At 45.5% G+C, this 18,886-nt stretch overlaps 1 protein-coding gene across 1 annotated transcript in view; it reads right to left on the reverse strand.

Annotated features, from left to right (window-relative positions):
- Positions 1–18,886, reverse strand: part of ST8SIA2 (ST8 alpha-N-acetyl-neuraminide alpha-2,8-sialyltransferase 2) — a 540,643-nt gene that overhangs the window by 135,370 nt on the left and 386,387 nt on the right. Inside the window, exon 4 of the mRNA XM_077472929.1 lies at positions 18,154–18,411. Coding sequence (XP_077329055.1) covers positions 18,154–18,411 — 258 coding nt within the window. The remainder of the gene's footprint in view (positions 1–18,153; positions 18,412–18,886) is intronic.

Here is an 18,886-nt window from a genome sequence, read left to right on the forward strand (position 1 = left end):
TCTGCAGAACCCTTCTTTCAGCAACGGAATGGTTTGGGATTTCCAATGTATTGGTATGCATTGTTTTGCCACATTTACCATGTGCATTTCCCAGAATTTGTGGTAGGTATGATGAGATCGATTTGAATGATGTAGGAGAAATTGAGCTGGTGACCATGACCAAGTTATATGAAGTGACAAGGGAGGTTATGCGATGTACTTCTTTCCAAAATGATTGGATTTGTGGGCATTCCCACCAAATGTGAATCAATGTGCCCTGTTGTGTATTGCATCGCCAGCAGGAATCCGAGATTGCTGGGTTGAATTTGTGTAGTAATTCAGGTGTGCGATAACAGCGGGATTGGATTTTCTAACTGTTTTCCTGAGTTGATACATTAATAGACCCTTTGTGGATGTTGAGGTAAATGTTACCCTAATCTAATGGTGTTAGAGATAGTGACAGGTCTTTCTCCCAAACTTTACACATCGCTGGGTTGTTGGGATGATGGTCCATGAAAAGAAGGGAATGTGTGGCAGAAATCAGGTGTGTTTGGGGGGACGACTGGGAACAGAGGTGTTCAAAAGGCGTAAGCTGTCTAGAGCATGAGAATTTCTTGTCTAATGTTCCTAGGTACTGTGCAATTAAAAGGTATGTCCATGGCGGTATCAGGGGTCTGTCAAATCGTGTAGAGAGGAGAGGTGCTGTGTAGAGTTGGTCAAAGAAATGATGCGCAAGGACCTTTTCCTCCAACCAGTGCTGTGTTAAAAAGGCAACAGCCATGCCTGGGGGGAAGTCAGGGTTCTATCTTATTGGAGATAATAGGCCTGGTACCGTTGAGAGAGAGGATTGTTTGCATATCTCGCTAAAGCATTGTGGTTGGCCTGATGAGAGGGTGTGAGTTAAGTTCCGGGGGGATATGGCAATCTAGAATCCACGGTACTGATGCCAAGTGTAATTTCGAAAATGAATCTTCTAGAGCCACCCAATCTTTCGAGGATGCGTGTAGGTTCCAGTCCAGTATTCTGGTTAGATGGACTGCCTTATAATAATTCATGAGGCCCGAGAGGCCAATACTTCCTAGGTGTTTGGGCAAGGCCAATTGTGTGTTTTTTATTCTGGGCTTGTGTCCTCCCCATATGAAGTTGTAGCTAAGGCTTCTATAGGTTTTGAAGAAGACCTGCGGTATATGTATTGGTTCTGTTTGTAAAATTTACAGCATTCTTGGTAACACGTTCATTTTCAATACCGCTGCCCTTCCGAACCATGGGAACACAGGTCTATTCCAATTTTTAAGGTCAGTGGTCAGTTTGTTCAATATTGGTAGGCAGTTCTTTGCATATACGTCTGTCAATTTGGCAGGTAGTTGTATGCCAAGATAGGTAATTACATCTGTCTGTACCTCTCTGCCTTGTTCCTGCCTCCCCCTGCCTTGCTTCTGTTCTAGTACCCTGCTGAGATCCCCCTTCCTTGCAACCTTGCACTCCCTGTACCCTTGTCTTTTAGATGGTTTTTGTATATAGATAGTAGTTGGGTTCCTTTGTTATTTGTCTTTTGGGGGTTGATTATGTTTATGTTTACTGTGTGCCGTGTTTGCTGTGTTTATGGTTTGCTGTGCTTCACTGTAAATAAATATCACTTTAATCTATATTTATCCTTTGTTTGGTCTCAGTTCCCTTGTGTAGCTATGTGTCTGGTCCCCTTAGCCACTGATCCTGACAGTTGGAAATCAAGTTAAAGCATTGGAATTCGTCTAGTAATACCGGTAACCTGGAATGTGGATTTGAGAGAAACAGTAAGATATCATCTGCGTAAGCAGCTAGTTTGTATTCTCTCTGGTTGGTTCTGATCCCTTGGATGCATGGGTTCTGCCTGATGGAGCAAAGTAAAGGCTCAAAAGTAGGCTGTTCGTCCGTTCGGCGAAGTCCGAACATTTTGGTCCGTTCGCGCCAAATTCGTGTGGCGCTCACGGCCCACAATGCACTGCGATGGCGCAGTGCATTGCTGGCTCATGATTGGCCAAGCATGCACTGTGACCCCGCATGCTTGGCCAATCACAGCGCCAGCAGCGAGGAGAGCCATGATTGGCCACAGGCAGGATGCCTGTGGCCAATCATAGCTCAGGCTGTGTAGTGCACGCCCCACACTATATAAGGCCGCCAGCGCGGCGGCCTTGTGTAGTGTGTTGGCGTCTGAAGCAGTGGGTGTTCTGTGTACCTTCAACACAGTACACACCGATCGTTTTTGGCCGATTTTCGATCTTGCTGTTGTGTAGTGGTTGTTGTCTGCGTGCCTGACCGCAGTATACACCGCTATATTCACCTCACCTATATAGCTAGTGATCTATCTTTTATAATAGAGCTTGCAGTCAGTAGTGTTAGGAGCTAGTGCGTGCTGTCTGCGTGCTCTGTACCCAGTACATACCGCTATATCCACCTACATAGCTGTTCTCTATTTGAGCCCACTTGCCATCTGCAGGAGTTATTGGAAGTTGTGTGTGCCTCCAGCACAGCACAGTATACATCTGTATATACCCCTTTATCTCTGGTGTTCTATAATAAAGGCTTCTGCAGGAGTTAGTGGGTGTTCTGTGTACCTTTAACACAGTACACACCGATCCTTTTCGGATGATTTTCGATCTTGCTGTTGTGTAGTGGTTGTTGTCTGCGTGCCCTGACCGCAGTATACACCGCTATATTCACCTCACCTATATAGCTAGTGATCTATCTTTTATAATAGAGCTTGCAGTCAGTAGTGTTAGGAGCTAGTGCGTGCTGTCTGCGTGCTCTGTACCCAGTACATACCGCTATATCCACCTACATAGCTGTTCTCTATTTGAGCCCACTTGCCATCTGCATGCCAACGACTTGGTAGAGTGGATGACCAAGCCCTCTTCATCCTCCTCATCCTCTGTCACCCAGTCTCAGGGTACTAGCAAAGCAGCTGCCAACGCATCGTCTTCCCTCCTCTCAATGTCATCATCAGTGACTCCTTCCCTAGACCCACCACGTCCTCCTGAGGAGTCTCCTGAACTCTTTGAGCACAGTGTTGGGTACATGCTCCAGGAGGATGCCCAGTGTTTTGTAGCCTCTGATGATGACACTCAGCTAGAGGAAGGCAGTAGGGTGAATGCAGAGAGAGGGAATGCTCAAGAAGGACAGCAATCTGGCAGTCATGTTCCACAAGCTGCAGCATACTGCCAGGTTTGCTACAGCGATGAAGAGGGAGGGGATGATGAGGGCACTGACTCCACGTGGGTTCCTGGTAGGAGAGAGGAGGAGGAGGAGGCACATGTCCAACGAGGCAGGATGCCCTCCGGGGGCCAGCTTAGGGGCAGCACACTGACTGAATCACACCGCAGAGCTCCGCCTGTGCAGGGTGCTGCCTCTGCACGTTATGCTAAAAGTTCTTTGGTGTGGGCCTTTTTTGAGACGAGTGCATCAGATCGCACCGCTGCTATTTGCAACATATGTCTCAAGCGTATCTCGCGTGGCCAAAACATCAGCCGCTTGGGCACCACATGCTTGACCAGACATATGTTGACCTGCCATGCAGCTCGTTGGCAAGCGTACCTCAAAGACCCACACCAAAGAACAAAGCAGACCTCTCCTTGCTCCTCATCAGCTGGCATCTCCAACCCCACTAGATCTTCAGTCCTCTCTGAAACCTGCTCTGAGAGGAATGAAGGTGTAGAATTAGGTTTGTCACAGCCAAGTGTTTCCGGGCACTCTGCTAGCAGTACACCCACGTCCGATTATAGCAGGCAAATGTCCCTGCCCCAGCTGCTGGACCGGCGAAAGAAGTTCACTCCCAGCCATCCACATGCCCAGCGGTTGAATGCTAGCTTGGCTAAATTGCTAGCACTTCAACTGCTGCCTTTTCAGTTGGTAGACTCGGCCCCCTTCCGTGAGTTTGTACAATGTGCGGTTCCTCAGTGGCAGGTCCCCAAACGCCACTTTTTCTCACGGAAGGCAATTCCGGCTCTCTACCGGCATGTGGAAGGCAATGTCCTTGCCTCGCTGGACAGGGCGGGCAGCGGTAAGGTGCATATTACCGCTGACTCATGGTCCAGCAGGCATGGACAGGGACGTTACCTGTCTTTCACGGCCCATTGGGTCACTCTTCTGGCAGCTGGGAAGGATGCAGGACAAGGTGCAGTAGTGTTGGAGGTTGTTCCGCCACCACGCCTCCAAAATGCTACTATTGGTTGTGACACACCTCTCTCCTCCACCCCCTCCTCTTCTTCTTCCTTCATGGCCTCTTCCAGTGCTCTGTCCTCAGAACCAGCGGTGGTCCGTAGGCGTTCCAGGGGCTACGCAAGTACGCAGGCAAAACGATGCCATGCCGTGCTTGCGCTGGTTTGTTTGGGGGACAGGAGCCACACTGGGGCGGATGTTTTGTCAGCTCTGCAGGGGCAGGCCGAGAGGTGGTTGACGCCACGCCAGCTTAAGCCAGGAATGGTGGTTTGCGACAATGGCACCAACCTCCTCTCCGCCCTCCGACAGGGACAACTGACCCATGTGCCTTGTGTAGCTCACGTCCTTAACCTGGTGGTGCAGCGGTTCTTGGGCAGGTACCCCGGCTTACAGGATGTCCTGAAGCAGGCCAGGAAAGTCTGTGTGCATTTCCGCCAATCCTTTAATGCCTGTGCTCGGCTGGCTGTGCTCCAAAAGGAGTTGAACCTGCCCAAGAACCGCCTTATATGTGACATGCCCACCAGGTGGAACTCAACGTTGGCCATGCTGCAGCGGCTGCACACGCAGCAGAGGGCCATCAATGAGTACCTGTGCGACTACGGCACCAGGACAGGGTCATCGGAGCTCGGATTTTTCTCACCACGCCAGTAGGGCATGATCAGGGATGCATGCACTGTCCTGTCACCGTTTGAGGAGGCCACAAGGATGGTGAGCAGTGACAGTGCATGCATCAGTGACACTGTACCTCTTGTCCACCTCTTGGAGCATACGCTGTGTGGAATAATGGACAGGGCACTTGAGGCAGAACAGAGGCAGGAAGAGGAGGACTTCCTTGCCTCTCAAGGCCCCCTTTATCCAGACAGTGTTCCTGCTGTGCCACCCATCACACAGGAAGAGGATGAGGAGGAGGAAGAGGAGGAGGAGGATGATTGTGTCAGCATGGAGGTGGAGGCTGGCACTCAGCATCAGCAGCAGCAGTCTTGTAGGGATGATTTACAGTCCCAAGAAACACGTGGACTTGTACGTGGCTGGGAGGAGGTAGCTGCGGATCATGTTGTCCTTAGTGACCCAGAGGACTCCGGACTGAATGCCTCAGCTAACCTACGCTGCATGGCCTCCCTGATCCTGCAAAGCCTGCGGAAGGATCCTCGTATTCTTCGGATCAAGGAGAGGGACCATTACTGGCTGGCCACTCTCCTTGATCCACGGTACAAGGGTAAGGTTGCCGACCTTATCTTGCCATCGCAGAGGGAGCAGAGGATGAGACATCTCCGGGAAGCCTTGCAGAAAGGTCTGTGCAACGCGTTCCCAGAGACTGGGAGGTTACAAACTCCTGGTCCTGGACAACGTGTTGCTGAGGCATCGGTCAGAAGGAGCGGTGGAGAAGGTGGCCGTCTGACTGATGCTTTCAGACAATTTTTTAGTCCGCAGCCCCAAGGTATGATCGGTTCCAGCAACCATCGCCAGCGTCTGATTTACATGGTGCAGGAATACCTAGGGGCAAGGTCAGACTTGGACACCTTTCCCACCGAAAATCCTCTGGCTTACTGGGTCTTGAGGATGGATCACTGGCCAGAGCTTGCACAGTATGCAATTGAGCTACTGGCCTGTCCTGCATCCAGCGTTCTTTCGGAACGCACCTTCAGTGCTGCTGATGGCTTTGTTACCGATCACAGGGTACGGCTGTCTACCGAATCAGTTGATCGACTGACCTTCATCAAGATGAATCAGTCTTGGATCACCCACAGCTACCAAGCACCTGAAGCTGATGTAACCGAATAATTTTTTTGGAAATATCACATCCCTTCAAGACTGCCTATGCTGATGCTGAGTGACTGTCCTGTTATGTTGATTGTCTATCCTCTTCCTCCTCTGATGATATGTTGGAAGAACATTTCTGTTTCTGGGTGATGCCATCAGCCCAATTTTTCTGCCCCTGTTTAACAGGGGCGTTTAAGTACAATTTTTTATGCAATGCTTTGCAGCAGGGCTAATTCCTGCAATAAAACAAGAGTATATGGGAGAGATTGCAGTGTTGTGGGACCAGCACCAGTGCCTAAGGCCCAATTTTTCTGCCCCTGTTTAACAGGGGCGTTTAAGTACAATTTTTGATGCAATGCTTTGCAGCAGGGCTAATTCCTGCAATAAAACTAGAGTATATGGGAGAGGTTGCAGTGTGGTGGCACCAGCACCAGTGCCATCAGCCCAATTTTTCTGCCCCTGTTTAACAGGGGCGTTTAATTACAATTTTTGATGCAATGCTTTGCAGCAGGGCTAATTCCTGCAATAAACCTAGAGTATATGGGAGATGTTGCAGTGTCGTGGCACCAGCACCAGTGCCTAAGGCCCAATTTTTCTGCCCCTCTTTAACAGGGGCGTTTAAGTACAATTTTTGATGCAATGCTTTGCAGCAGGGCTAATTCCTGCAATAAAACTAGAGTATATGGGAGAGGTTGCAGTGTGGTGGCACCAGCACCAGTGCCTAAGGCCCAATTTTTCTGCCCCTGTTTAACAGGGGCGTTTAATTACAATTTTTGATGCAATGCTTTGCAGCAGGGCTAATTCCTGCAATAAAACTAGAGTATATGGGAGAGGTTGCAGTGTTGTGGCACCAGCACCAGTGTCTAAGGCCCAATTTTTCTGCCCCTCTTTAACAGGGGTGTTTAAGTACAATTTTTGATGCAATGCTTTGCAGCAGGGCTAATTCCTGCAATAAAACTAGAGTATATGGGAAATGTTGCAGTGTCGTGGCACCAGCACCAGTGCCTAAGGCCCAATTTTTCTGCCCCTCTTTAACAGGGGCGTTTAAGTACAATTTTTGATGCAATGCTTTGCAGCAGGGCTAATTCCTGCAATAAAACTAGAGTATATGGGAGAGGTTGCAGTGTGGTGGCACCAGCACCAGTGCCTAAGGCCCAATTTTTCTGCCCCTGTTTAACAGGGGCGTTTAATTACAATTTTTGATGCAATGCTTTGCAGCAGGGCTAATTCCTGCAATAAAACTAGAGTATATGGGAGAGGTTGCAGTGTCGTGGCACCAGCACCAGTGCCTAAGGCCCAATTTTTCTGCCCCTGTTTAACAGGGACATGTAATTACAATTCTTGATATAATATTTCACAGGAGGGCCCGTTCCTGTGCCCACCCAGAGTAACTGTGAGGACTTATAGTGTTGTGGCACCAGCACCACAACCACCAAAGGTCAATTTTTCTACCACTGTTCAACAATGGCATGTAATTACAATTCTTGATATAATCATTCAAAGCAGGGCGCTCCAGCGCCCACCAAGAGTCACTTTGAGGGCTTACAATGTTGTGGCAAAACCAACACCTTGTTCCGCCATTTCTGTAGAGCATATAGGGCAGGCCCCTACTTTCAAACATCCAACTTACAAACATCTCCTACTTGCAAACGGAAGGAGACAACAGCAAGTGAGATGAAAAAAGATGGACGACAAAACAAATTATACAGGGGTGATAACCCTTCCCTATGTTTTCCAAAAAGCTTAAAAAAAAATTTTTTGACTGGAGCTACACTTTAAAAATGTACCAGTTGAAAATTACAAACAGATTCAACTTAACACAACAAACCTACACAGTCCCTGTCTTGTTTGCACCGCCTGTATACTGCTGTTCTGAGTATATAGGGCCTGGGGGCCACACGCATTTCCTTTTTTTAATATGGGTACGGGGTTCCCCTTAATATGCGTACAAGACCCAAAGAGGCTGGTAATGGGCAGGGAGGGCTACCCATGCCATTTTTCTCAATGATTTTCAACCATATTGTAGGAACCAGATATAACATTAAAACCGCAAGCAGCTTTAAATGACGTTATTTCCATTAAATGTCATTTTGTGCAGGGACTGTTCTAAACACGGGAAACACGTGGCACTTCACAGGCATACTACAGACACCCCCCAGGCACCATATTTAAAGGAATATTTCACTTTTTTTTCCACTTTAATCGTCATTAAAATCAGTGCTCCCGCCAAAATGGCCGTTTTTAAAACTTTTTTTGCATTGACCCATGTCCCCTGGGGCAGGAGCCAGGTCCCCAAACCCTTTTTAGGACAGTATCTTGCATATTAGCCGTTAAAATTAGCACTTTTAATTTCGAACGTTCGAGTCCCATAGACTTCAATGGGGTTCTAACGTTGTTACGAATTTGGGGTCCGTTCGAAAGTTCTGGTGCGAACCGAACCGGGGGGTGTTCGGCTCATCCCTACTCAAGAGTAAGGACAAAGTGAATAGGAGACAGGGGGCATCCCTGCCATGTTCCATCATGGATGGAGAAGGCATTCGACAGGGTGTTATTTACTCTAATCCGAGCCAAGGATTTTGCATATAGGGACATTATAAAGCCCCATACACACTATCAGATTTTCTGCTGATTTTTGTCTTCAGATTTACCAAAACCATGTAGTGCAAGGGCCTACCTTGCACTATTTGGTCATTCAGGCATATTGTGGGATAGGCCCTGGATAAACCATTCAGTCTGTCTGTGGAGTGACCTTCATTGTGGTAAATAGGTAATGTTCTAAATTCCTTGTACGTGCTAATTAGAATTGTTGGTAATCTAAGTGTCTCTGCTTTTTGAGTAATAACAAAGCCCTGTGTGGGTAGGTCTTTGATGGAAGTGCTGTCCATCCTTATGTGAGAATATGTGGCGCAAAGTGGGGGTGAACAGGCCTGCCATTGAAAGTTACATTTTCAGAGGATGGCTCTAGTGTCAGAGTACAAAAGGAGGTAATGATCCTTTATTTGTCCATCAGTTCAGGGTTTAATGTAGAGTGTTGCGAGGGGTCAAATTTAAGCAATATGATTCATCTCTGATGGGTAAAGCAGTTTGACTCATTAGTGCATGAGCTGACTTAAAAGTCACTTGACATCTCAGAGCAGGAGTTTGTGGGTATGCATTAAACAGGTGAAAGTGCCTTGTGGTTAATCATTACTGTACGATTACTGTACTATTGGGTATGTTAATGTGATAGGGAGATAGTAGTGGCAGTAGAGCCATAAGATGCAGCGTCTATGGGGTACATCCGAATTGAATAAGTTCTTGTTGTTACCTCATTAGGAATGTCTGGCTCTGCGATGATCCAGTGAGGAGGTGGGGCTCCTGTTTTTCGGCATCCCCAATGCTTTAGATGGTGAGAGCGGAGGGTGAGTGCATCGGCGGCGTATGCTGAAGCTGTCATTGCCTGCTTCAGCGATGCCTTCCATGGAGACAGCCCTACGTAATGGCGGGAGGCGGAAGTCACTATACCAGCCAGATAAATCAACCAGCGGTATGTTGAAGGTTGTGCAGAAGTGTTCCAGGTCTTCTGGGACTCTGAGACTCACAGTGTGGCCATTGAGTGCAGCTGATAAGCAAAAAGGGAACTTCCAGCGGTAAACTATAGCCCTGGTTCTCAGAACATCCACCAGGGGTCTCAGCTCCCTTCTTTGTAATGTTGGAAAGATCCTGGAAGATCTTAATGTCTGCACCCTGAAATGTAAAGTGAGGCTGGCCTCTCACTTTGCGGAATATCTTCTCCTTTAGTAGGAAATCATTCAAACAGCAAATAATGTCTCTAGACGGGTCTTTTTCTCTACCCCTCGGGCGCAACGCTCTATGAATATGCTCCATAGCTACTGGGGAGTCAGGGGCTCTCTCTAGAAGGTCATTGAAGAGGGCAGTGACCGAGCATGTGAGCTGTGCTGATTTAAAAGATTCTGGGAGACCTCTTACCCTGAGATTGCGGCGTCTTCCAAGGTTATCCAAGTCCTTCATGTGGCGGTTTATCTCCCTCAGGTGTACAGCATGGGATTCTGTCACTTGTTGCACCTGGCACAGTGAAGCATCGTGGCGGGCTTGGGTCTCCTCTACTTCTTCCACCCTCAGAACTATGGCCTGTATGTCGGATCACAGGTCTGATATAGCTGCTGACAGTGTGTTTTTTATGCCAGCGGCCATCGTTCTGAGGTCTGACAGGCTTAATGCTGAGGCAGGGTGTAAGTCAGGAGAGGGAGGACTGCGGCTCCGGTCTCTATGTGTGTCTCTGGAGGAGCGGGACTCATGCATGGAGGCCTGGGATGCCATCATGGCTCCCTGAGACCGTGTCCAGAATATCTCTGGGATGTGGTGACTTAGCTTTGTGTCTTGGTCTCTGGACGAGTGGGAACGAGTTGCTGAGGCACTCTGGTTGTATGGGCAAAAACGGCTAGACTTCATGAGAGGGTGAACTTGATGGACGTGTGTCTATTTTCCAACTTGGTTAACCATATAACCATGATTCAAAAAATGTGTTTGATGCAGACTAGATATTATTCAGCAACTATAAATCCTTACTTCAAACAGCCTATAATGTAATTTTGATGCCTGAGGCACCAAGATATAAATGCCTTGTCCAAAGTCACAAAGAGGAGACACAGGGATCAAACTAGGCTCGCCTACTCCATTATTAATCAAATGAGCTGTTCTCTCCTCACATCAATGCAAAAAAGAATGTTATTTGAATTCAGATTTCCTTTAATAGGGATCTTTGCAATCACAATGCTAATGTGTGCTGACTTTGAAGACTGTGTCTTCTTACATAGTAATTCAATGGGCCTTGTACTCCGTATAACTAGCTACTGTATAATCCTTCTTTGAGTTCTTCATACCTGTTGAGCTCAGGGGTTTAGAGACGGATATCAGATGCTATAGGAGAAAGGGCACTCATAGCTCTGCATGGGTATCGCACAACTATTATTTCTTAAAAATCCTAGTCTTGAAAAGTCAAGTGTTGGTAACATGGGACTTTTGCAAATAGGTTTTCTGAAATTATTTTTAATTTTAGTTAGTAGAACATTATTGTCTCAATGTATTATGTTTTTCTTCAATAAAATTAGTATTTTATTTCTGGGTATACCTGCTACACTAAGGACTAAAGTACTCTAAATGGTGTATCTTGAGTCCATATTTTTATGACAATACCATACATATAAGCCTTTAAAATTGGCACTTTTGATTTCCCCCATAGACTTTTAAAGGATGTCTTGCGGCTTTCAAATTTGCTGCGAACACCCCAAATTGTTCGCTATTCGGCGAACATGCGAACACCCGATGTTCATGTCGAACTTACATTCAAATCGAACATCGGCTCATCCCTACTGATTACTGCTAATGATACCGTTCTCATTACTAAAATTAATAAGATAGGACCAGTCCACAGACAGGCAACAAAACTGGTGAAGGGATGGGGGATAAAACATATCAGGAGAGACTTCAGGAACTTAATATGTATAGTCTTGAGGAAAGAAGGGAAAGGGGAGACATGATTGAAACCTTTAATTACATTATGGGCTAAAATAGAGTTCAGGGGGGCAAAATTTCAATATGAAGCCAAGAACAAGAACATGGGGACTCAAACTATAGGATGGAAAGTTCAAAAAGGAATCTTATGCCGCATACACACGATCGGAATTTCAGCCAGCAAAATACCGATGGCAGCTTTTCATCAGAAAATGCGACTGTGTGTAGGCTCCATCGGAATTTAGCTGGCCGAATTCCCGCCAGCAAAAATTTGAGAGCATGTTCTCCATTTTCCCAGAAGAAAACTTTCTATCGGAAATTCCGATCACGTGTATGCAATTCTGATATGCAAAAACTCATGCATGCTCAGATTCAACTACGAGATGGAAGCTACTGGGTATTGAACTTCCTTTTTCTAGTCCCGTCGTACGTGCTGTACGTCATCGCATTCTTGACGGTCGGAATTTGGTGTGACCGTGTGTATGCAAGACAGCTTGAGCGAAATCCCGTCGGAATTCCGTCGGGAAAACCATTTTTTTCCAACCAAAATTTCGATCTTGTTTTAACAAAAGTGTAGTTAATGTTTGGAATCGCGACTTCCAGCAGAGGTAGTGAGTCAATGTACAGTATTTGAATTCAAACATGCATGGGACAAACATAAGTCTACAGTATACTCAGGCAAAAAACAATTACAAAAATAAATGAATTTAAAAAATGGGGCATCCTCATGGACCACTTGGTCTTTTTTTTCTGTCGCCATGACCCTTCTATGTTTCTATGTAAAACAAGCTGCACCATCTTTTCATTTTACACATACTGCACTTCCATAAAATATATGGTTTGTGGGGTCTTATACAAACTTTCTAGACTGTTATATGCATGTCTGATGTGCAAAATTTAAGTAGATTAGAGATAAACTCTAAAGAACATTTGGCTTTATTCTTCAGTGGTATTACCTGACATGAAATAGGCTGCCCTTACTCCTTAAAACATGCACAATCTTACCATAGCTTGTAATTTATATTTAGTGGCAATTTTAGAATGTTATAGCTAAGTGACATTTTTATGCCTTTGAAACTGCACTTATCAGTTTCATATACAATGAAAATACAAACCTATAAATGTACAAATATTACATTGGCACAATTTTTATTTATTGCCCTTTCCTGACAAGTTGTAAATTACAGAGTCCTAATTTTCATAAAAGTACAAGTTTCCCCAAAATACTATTTTTTTTCCTTCATAGAAATATTTCTCTGTCCAATTTCTAGCTACAGTATATAGGAATGACATTGCCAAGGCAGAATGCATGTGCCAAGGCAACTGGTTCCAAAAATACTATTTAATTAGTAGTGAGTAGATTGCTGTATAAATATTGAGTGGATTTTATAGCTAATACTTCTTGAACAAAAAGGGTTATTATCGCCTTAGTCACATAATCACATTTCATGTCTTACTACCTCCTGGCTAGGAAGGGTGGTGGAAATAGCCCACCCATCAAAAAAGTGTACTGAAAAAATTGGGACTGTTGGATGCTGAGGAAGGAAAATTGTTGAGAGATATTTATAGCTGCCAGCAGTTGCGGATGCTCATAAGGGGCGCCGGAGTGCCGCCACCCTAATCCATGTGCCCAGGCCCCTAATCTCAGGGCGCCAGACACATGGATTTCAATGGGGTTTTTTCTTTTGAAGCACATGATTAGAGTCCGAGGCTCTAATTGGCTTAAAAAAGGGTGGGTTCGGGGCGCAGAGCACTGCGCCCCAAGCCCACCCACTTGTGTGATATTAGCGAATCAATATTGGCTAATGTCTTCCTGTTTCTCCTCCTGGCCAATCAGGAAGCGGGTCCTGAGACCCGATTGGCCGGGAGTCCTGAGACTCGATTGGCCCGGGAGGAAAAGTGACCATCGGGACTCAGAAGGAGATGCAGGGGGAAGCCGCTGAAGCCGCGATCTGGAAGGGGTAAGTCTGGGGCTGGCGGATGATGGGCGAGGCTGCAATCAAGCGGCCGATAGATCGAGCAATGGTTGTTTCTTGTAAGGGGGCCAGGTGTGTTTGCAACCCCCCTACCAGTAGCCTAAAGGGAGCCACTATATGGCTGATATTAGCCAGAAATACAGCCTTTGTATCCTTCTTTGATTCCCCTTACAACTTCTGTCAAACAAGGAGGGCCACACACTGATCAATATTCAGCCAGTCCTTGCTGAGCAGGTCAAATTTTGATCTGACTATGGCCAGTTGTACAATTCATGTCTAGGATCAGCCACCACCCTGCCACAGGGCCGATCCTAGAGTCACAGATGCCTCGGTGCATAAATATTTCCACACGGGGGCGTAGTCATCTGTTTCTATGGCAATGAGTCCCGAGTCAGCTCTGAGGGGTTCATGATGGGACTTGCAGTCCTTCACTTTTGGGAGGGTCACTTTTGGGTACGATATATGGCTTTTCCTGCTTACACTGTGATCAGTCATAATTGGACACGGCTGATCACGTGGTAAAGAGCCTCCATCAGAGGCTCTTTACTGAGATCGGTGATACTGTGTGTCAGACCGGGCACGTGATCGTGGCTTATCCTGCAGGACATCATATGATGTCCAGTCAGAATAACTGAACCACCGCCCGGCTGTCATTTTGCTATAGGCTGGGCAGGAAGTGGTTAAAGTGTAAACTAAACCCACAAAAGTAACATCAATCTGTATATGCAGTAAAGCATGCTTGCTATACTCACTTTGGAACCCAAGGGGTTAATCCTTCCCATTGTGTAAAAAGGCTGTAGGATCCTGTCTATTCTGGTCCTCCCTTTCTTCCACTGTCCCCAATCCATCTCCTGATAGTACAGAACCTTGGAAGGCATTCTGCACATGCTCAGTTTGTTGTGTATTGCTAAAGAGTTTTTTTTTCTTGGGAGGGTGAATTTGATCGGCACAGGGCCAATCAGTACTGTCCAGACAGAGGGTCAGGGGTCCTGCAGCCCCATATGACAGTTGGAGTAGAATGAAATCTCCTCCTGCAAGCTTTAACCAGACACTCATAGACGTAATAAGACTGCTATATACTTCTGATACTTCGCATTTCATTTGCCTTGAAAAATTATTCATACCCCTTGACATTTTCCACATTTTGTCATGTTACAGCCAAAATGTATTTTATTGGGATTTTATGTAATAGACCAACGCAAAGTGGCACATAATTTGAAGTGGAAGGAAAATGATAAATGACTTTCAACATTTGTTACAAATAGATATCTGAAAAGTGTGGGGCACATTTGTATTTAGCCCCCTTTATTCCAATACCCCTAACTAAAATCTAGTAGAATCAATTGCCTTCAGAAGTCACCTAATTAGTAAATACCACCTGCGTGTAATGTAATCTCAGTATGAATACAGCTGTTCTGTGAAGCCCTCTGAGGTTTGTTGGAGAACATTACGGTATTTCATACAATTTTCTGTTTTCAGCTTAAGTAACCATGTTCTCCTTAGTGAACAAACAGCATCAAGAAGGCCAAGGAACACACCAGACAGGTCAGGGATAAAGTTGTGGAGAAGTTTAAAGCAGGGGTAGGTTACAAAAAAATATCCCAAGCTTTGAACATTTCACTGAGCACTGTTCAATCTATCATCCAAAAATGGAAAGAGTATGGCACATAGGACACCTATTAGTCTTGTACTCCACAAATCTGGCCTTTTTGGAAGACTGACAAGAAGAAAGCCATTGTTGAAAGAAAGTCATAAGAAGTCCCATTTGCAGTTTGCGAGAAGCCACGTGGGGGACACAGCAAACGTGGAAGAAGGTGTTCTGGTCAGATGAGACCAAAATGTAACTTTTTGGCCTAAAAGCAAAACGCTATGTTTGGTGGAACACTAACACTGAACATCACCCTGAACTCCCCATCCCCACTGCGAAACATGGTGGTGGTAGCATCATGTTGTGGGGATGCTTTTCTTCAGCAGGGATAGAGAAGCTGGTCAGAGTTGATGGGAAGATGGATGGAGCCAAATACAGGGCAATCTTAGAAGAAAACCTGTTAGAGTCTGCAAAAGACTATGGACTGGGGTGGAGGTTCACCTTCCAGCAGGACAACGACCCCAAACATACAGCCAGAGCTACAATGGAATGGTTTAGATCAAAGCATATTCATGTGTTAGAATGGCCCAGTCAAAGTCCAGACCTAAATCCAGTTGAGAATCTGTGGTAAGACTTGTTCACAGACTCTCTCCATCCAATCTGACAGAGCTTGAGCTATTTTGCAAAGAGGAATGAGCAAAAATGTCACTCTCTAGATGTGCAAAGCAGGTAGAGACATCCCAACAAGACTTGCAGCTGTAATTGCAGTGAAAGGTGGTTTTACAAAGTATTGACTCGGGGGGGGGCTGAATACAAATGCACGCCTAGGGGCGGACTGACCATTTGGCCACTCGGGCACTGCCCGAGGGCCCCTGGCCATTAGGGGGCCCCATCAGGGTTGCCAGCCTCTGTAAAACCAGGGACAGTATGTAAAAATCTGTGTTCTTTTTTTACATCTGTCTCTAAAATGTCCCTTACCGACATCCTTTTGGTCTAAAAATCCCAAGATTATAGCTGCCCCACCTCTCCAGTACCTTCTCAGCCAATAGAAACATGTCTGTGTATACTGTGTGATTGTATACTGTGTGTGTGTGTGTGTGTATACTGTGTGGCCCCATAATCTCTGATTGACTGGTGGCCCCATAATCTCCTATTGCCCGGGGGCCCCATGAGTTGTCATTCCGCCCCTGTGCACGCCACACTTTTCACATATTTATTTGTAAAAAAAATAAAAAAAACATTTATCATTTTTCTTTCACTTCACAATTATGTGCCACTTTGTGTTGGTCTATCACATAAAATCCCAATAAAATTCATTTACGTTTTTGATTGTAATGTAACAAAATTTTCAAAATGTCAAGGGGTATGAATACTTTTTCAAGGCACTGTATATTTAGCAAAATAATTGCATTTCCATGTTCTGTGTACTGTGGGAGACCAGATATAGTGAATGCAGGCTCCTGGGTTTAGTAATACTTTAAAGGTTTACATTGCATTCTCCAAGCAGGGGGCAGGGGGATCTGTCTCAGTTGGGAGAACCCATTGATTACTGCCAGCGGCTTTAACTGTCGCTAGTAATAATCATTGTACCCACGTTGTTCGATTTATATAGCGCCAACAGTTTGCTTTACAACATGAGGGCAGACAGTACAGTTACAATACAATTCAATACAGGAGGGATCAGAGGGCCCTTCTCCTTAGAGTTTACAATCTAAAAGGGAGGGTCAAGTTTTACAAAGGGTACTAACTGTCTGGGGATGAGCTGGTGGAGAAAATGAATGTACAGTTGTTAGGTGGGGGGCAGGATAGGATTTTCTCTGTAAAGAAAAGTATTCAGGGATCGCCTTGGGATAGAAGTGGATACAGTAGGAGATACTCTGACAGATTGGGGTAGGGAAAGCTGTAAGGTGAACCCCGCAAATACCTATATAAAATAATGATGTGCAGAGGCCGCTCGTAAAAATGGACAACATACATGTCATCATGAATGAATGAGTGACTTGTATAGCGCTGCCTATGCGAACTGAATCGCCACAGGGCGCTTTCTTGCCACCGGTGTCCGGTGGAAAGGGGGCTAACCATGATAAAGAATGTACAAGTATCAGTTAACCAGTTCGCATCGCATAGTAGCCCATTATGTGTCCCTTACCTGACACAGAAGCCAGCGATGTCACTGCTGTCCCCTCTTCCATGGAGCGTCCATCTTCTTTCTGGGTATCGTGGCTCCGATGCTGTGATTGGCCGGAGCCGCAATGATGTTCCTCCCACTCATGCACACTGGAGCCGCCACTGACAGCATATCGCCGTTAGCAGTGGCATTCTCAGTGCGCCTATGTACCGCTGTCTACGGCGCATTCGCCACAGACAGCAGTGCCTGTCTTTTTGCAAATATCTTCTAAACCATGTAGGTTTAGGAGATATTTCTTGTACCTACAGGTAAGCCTTAATCTAGGCTTACATGTAGGTCAAAGTGGTCTGTAAGAGTTTACAACCACTTTAACTGATTGTTTAGTTCTAGGGGATATAGAAACTAAGACCTAAGTACTGTATCCCCCACACTGTTAGACTGGTCCCTCCAGTAGTTTCTCCTCTGGCTCCAGCTCCTCCTGACACATGATTAAGACCAATGCATTGGGCATTAGACATGATGACACCAATACACAGTCCACCTTCAGAGTGTGAAGGGGAGGGGGGTGCCATCCGCCAGGTCTAGTGAAGGATCAAGTAAGTTAAAGCGTTTCTCCTCTCCTCTAGACCGGGGTCTCCAAACTTCCTAAAAAAAGACCCAGTTTATTATCCTTCCTGCATTAGAGGGGCTGGACATCAGTGGGAGAAAACATTGCCACATTTGGTATTAGGGGAAAGAATAGTGTTCCATCGTTGGTATCATTGGAAGGAATAGTGCCCCAATGTTGGTGTCAGTGGAAGAAATGATACCTCATTGTTGATGTTAATTGGCAGCATAGTGTCTCGTATCAGTGGGAGGAATATTCACCCGAAGGCCAAATTAAGGCAAGAAAAGGGCCACATGCAGCTCCCAGGCAACAGTTTGGAGACCACTGCCCTAGACTATAGGAGGAGATGCAGATGTATGAAATTCCCAGAGTTGTGCTCTAAATATACAAGAATTTGTAGTGTTACCTTATGACAAAGTCATGGGAGTCAATCTCTTTTCCACAGCCGCTGTTGAGTAAAATTCCAGAGTTTCCAACAATGGCACATGTTTTAAAATTTTTGTTTTTCAGAGGTGAAGTCCTGGGTAAAAGTTCATATAAGTTTTTGGATATATTCATGGTGCTGTCTCTATCAAAGATATAATGGATTATATCACCCGGCTTCAATGTTCCCTTCAAGACTGAGATATCCCTTTCAGCATCTAAGAAATGTAGTATTTGTTTCCTGAAAGACAAAAACAATGGGATTAGCTCTTAGCATGCTAGAGGCTTTCAGGTGGACTTAAACAGAAAAATATTCCTCGTAACTTTGATCCAGTTTGTTAGTCTTGAAACAAAGCTTCACTGAAACAAGCTGCTTTCTTAAGACCTTTCACACTGAGGAGTTTTTTTAAGAACTTTTGCGTTAAAAAAAAAGCGCCTGAAAAGCTCACAAAAACTGCTTCCCATTAAAATCAATGAATGCTTTCACACTGGGGAGGTGTGACATGTTTGGAGAGCTAAAAAAAAAGCACCTTAAAAGTGCCCTTCTCCATTGAAATGAATGGAAAGTGCCTCAAAAGCACCTCAAAAGTTCTTCAAAAGCACCTGAAAAGCACCACAAGAGAGCTCAGTGTTTTACTGGCAGTTTAGAAGCGCCTCAGTATGAAACGGGTCTTGGGGAAGTTTAGTCATTGACTTATTTTTCAAAGTTACATTGA

The sequence above is a fragment of the Lithobates pipiens genome, unplaced genomic scaffold (assembly GCF_037356315.1).
Source record: "Lithobates pipiens isolate NorthernLeopardFrog02 unplaced genomic scaffold, aLitPip1_a1.2 Scaffold_8, whole genome shotgun sequence".
Classification (NCBI taxonomy): domain Eukaryota; kingdom Metazoa; phylum Chordata; class Amphibia; order Anura; family Ranidae; genus Lithobates; species Lithobates pipiens.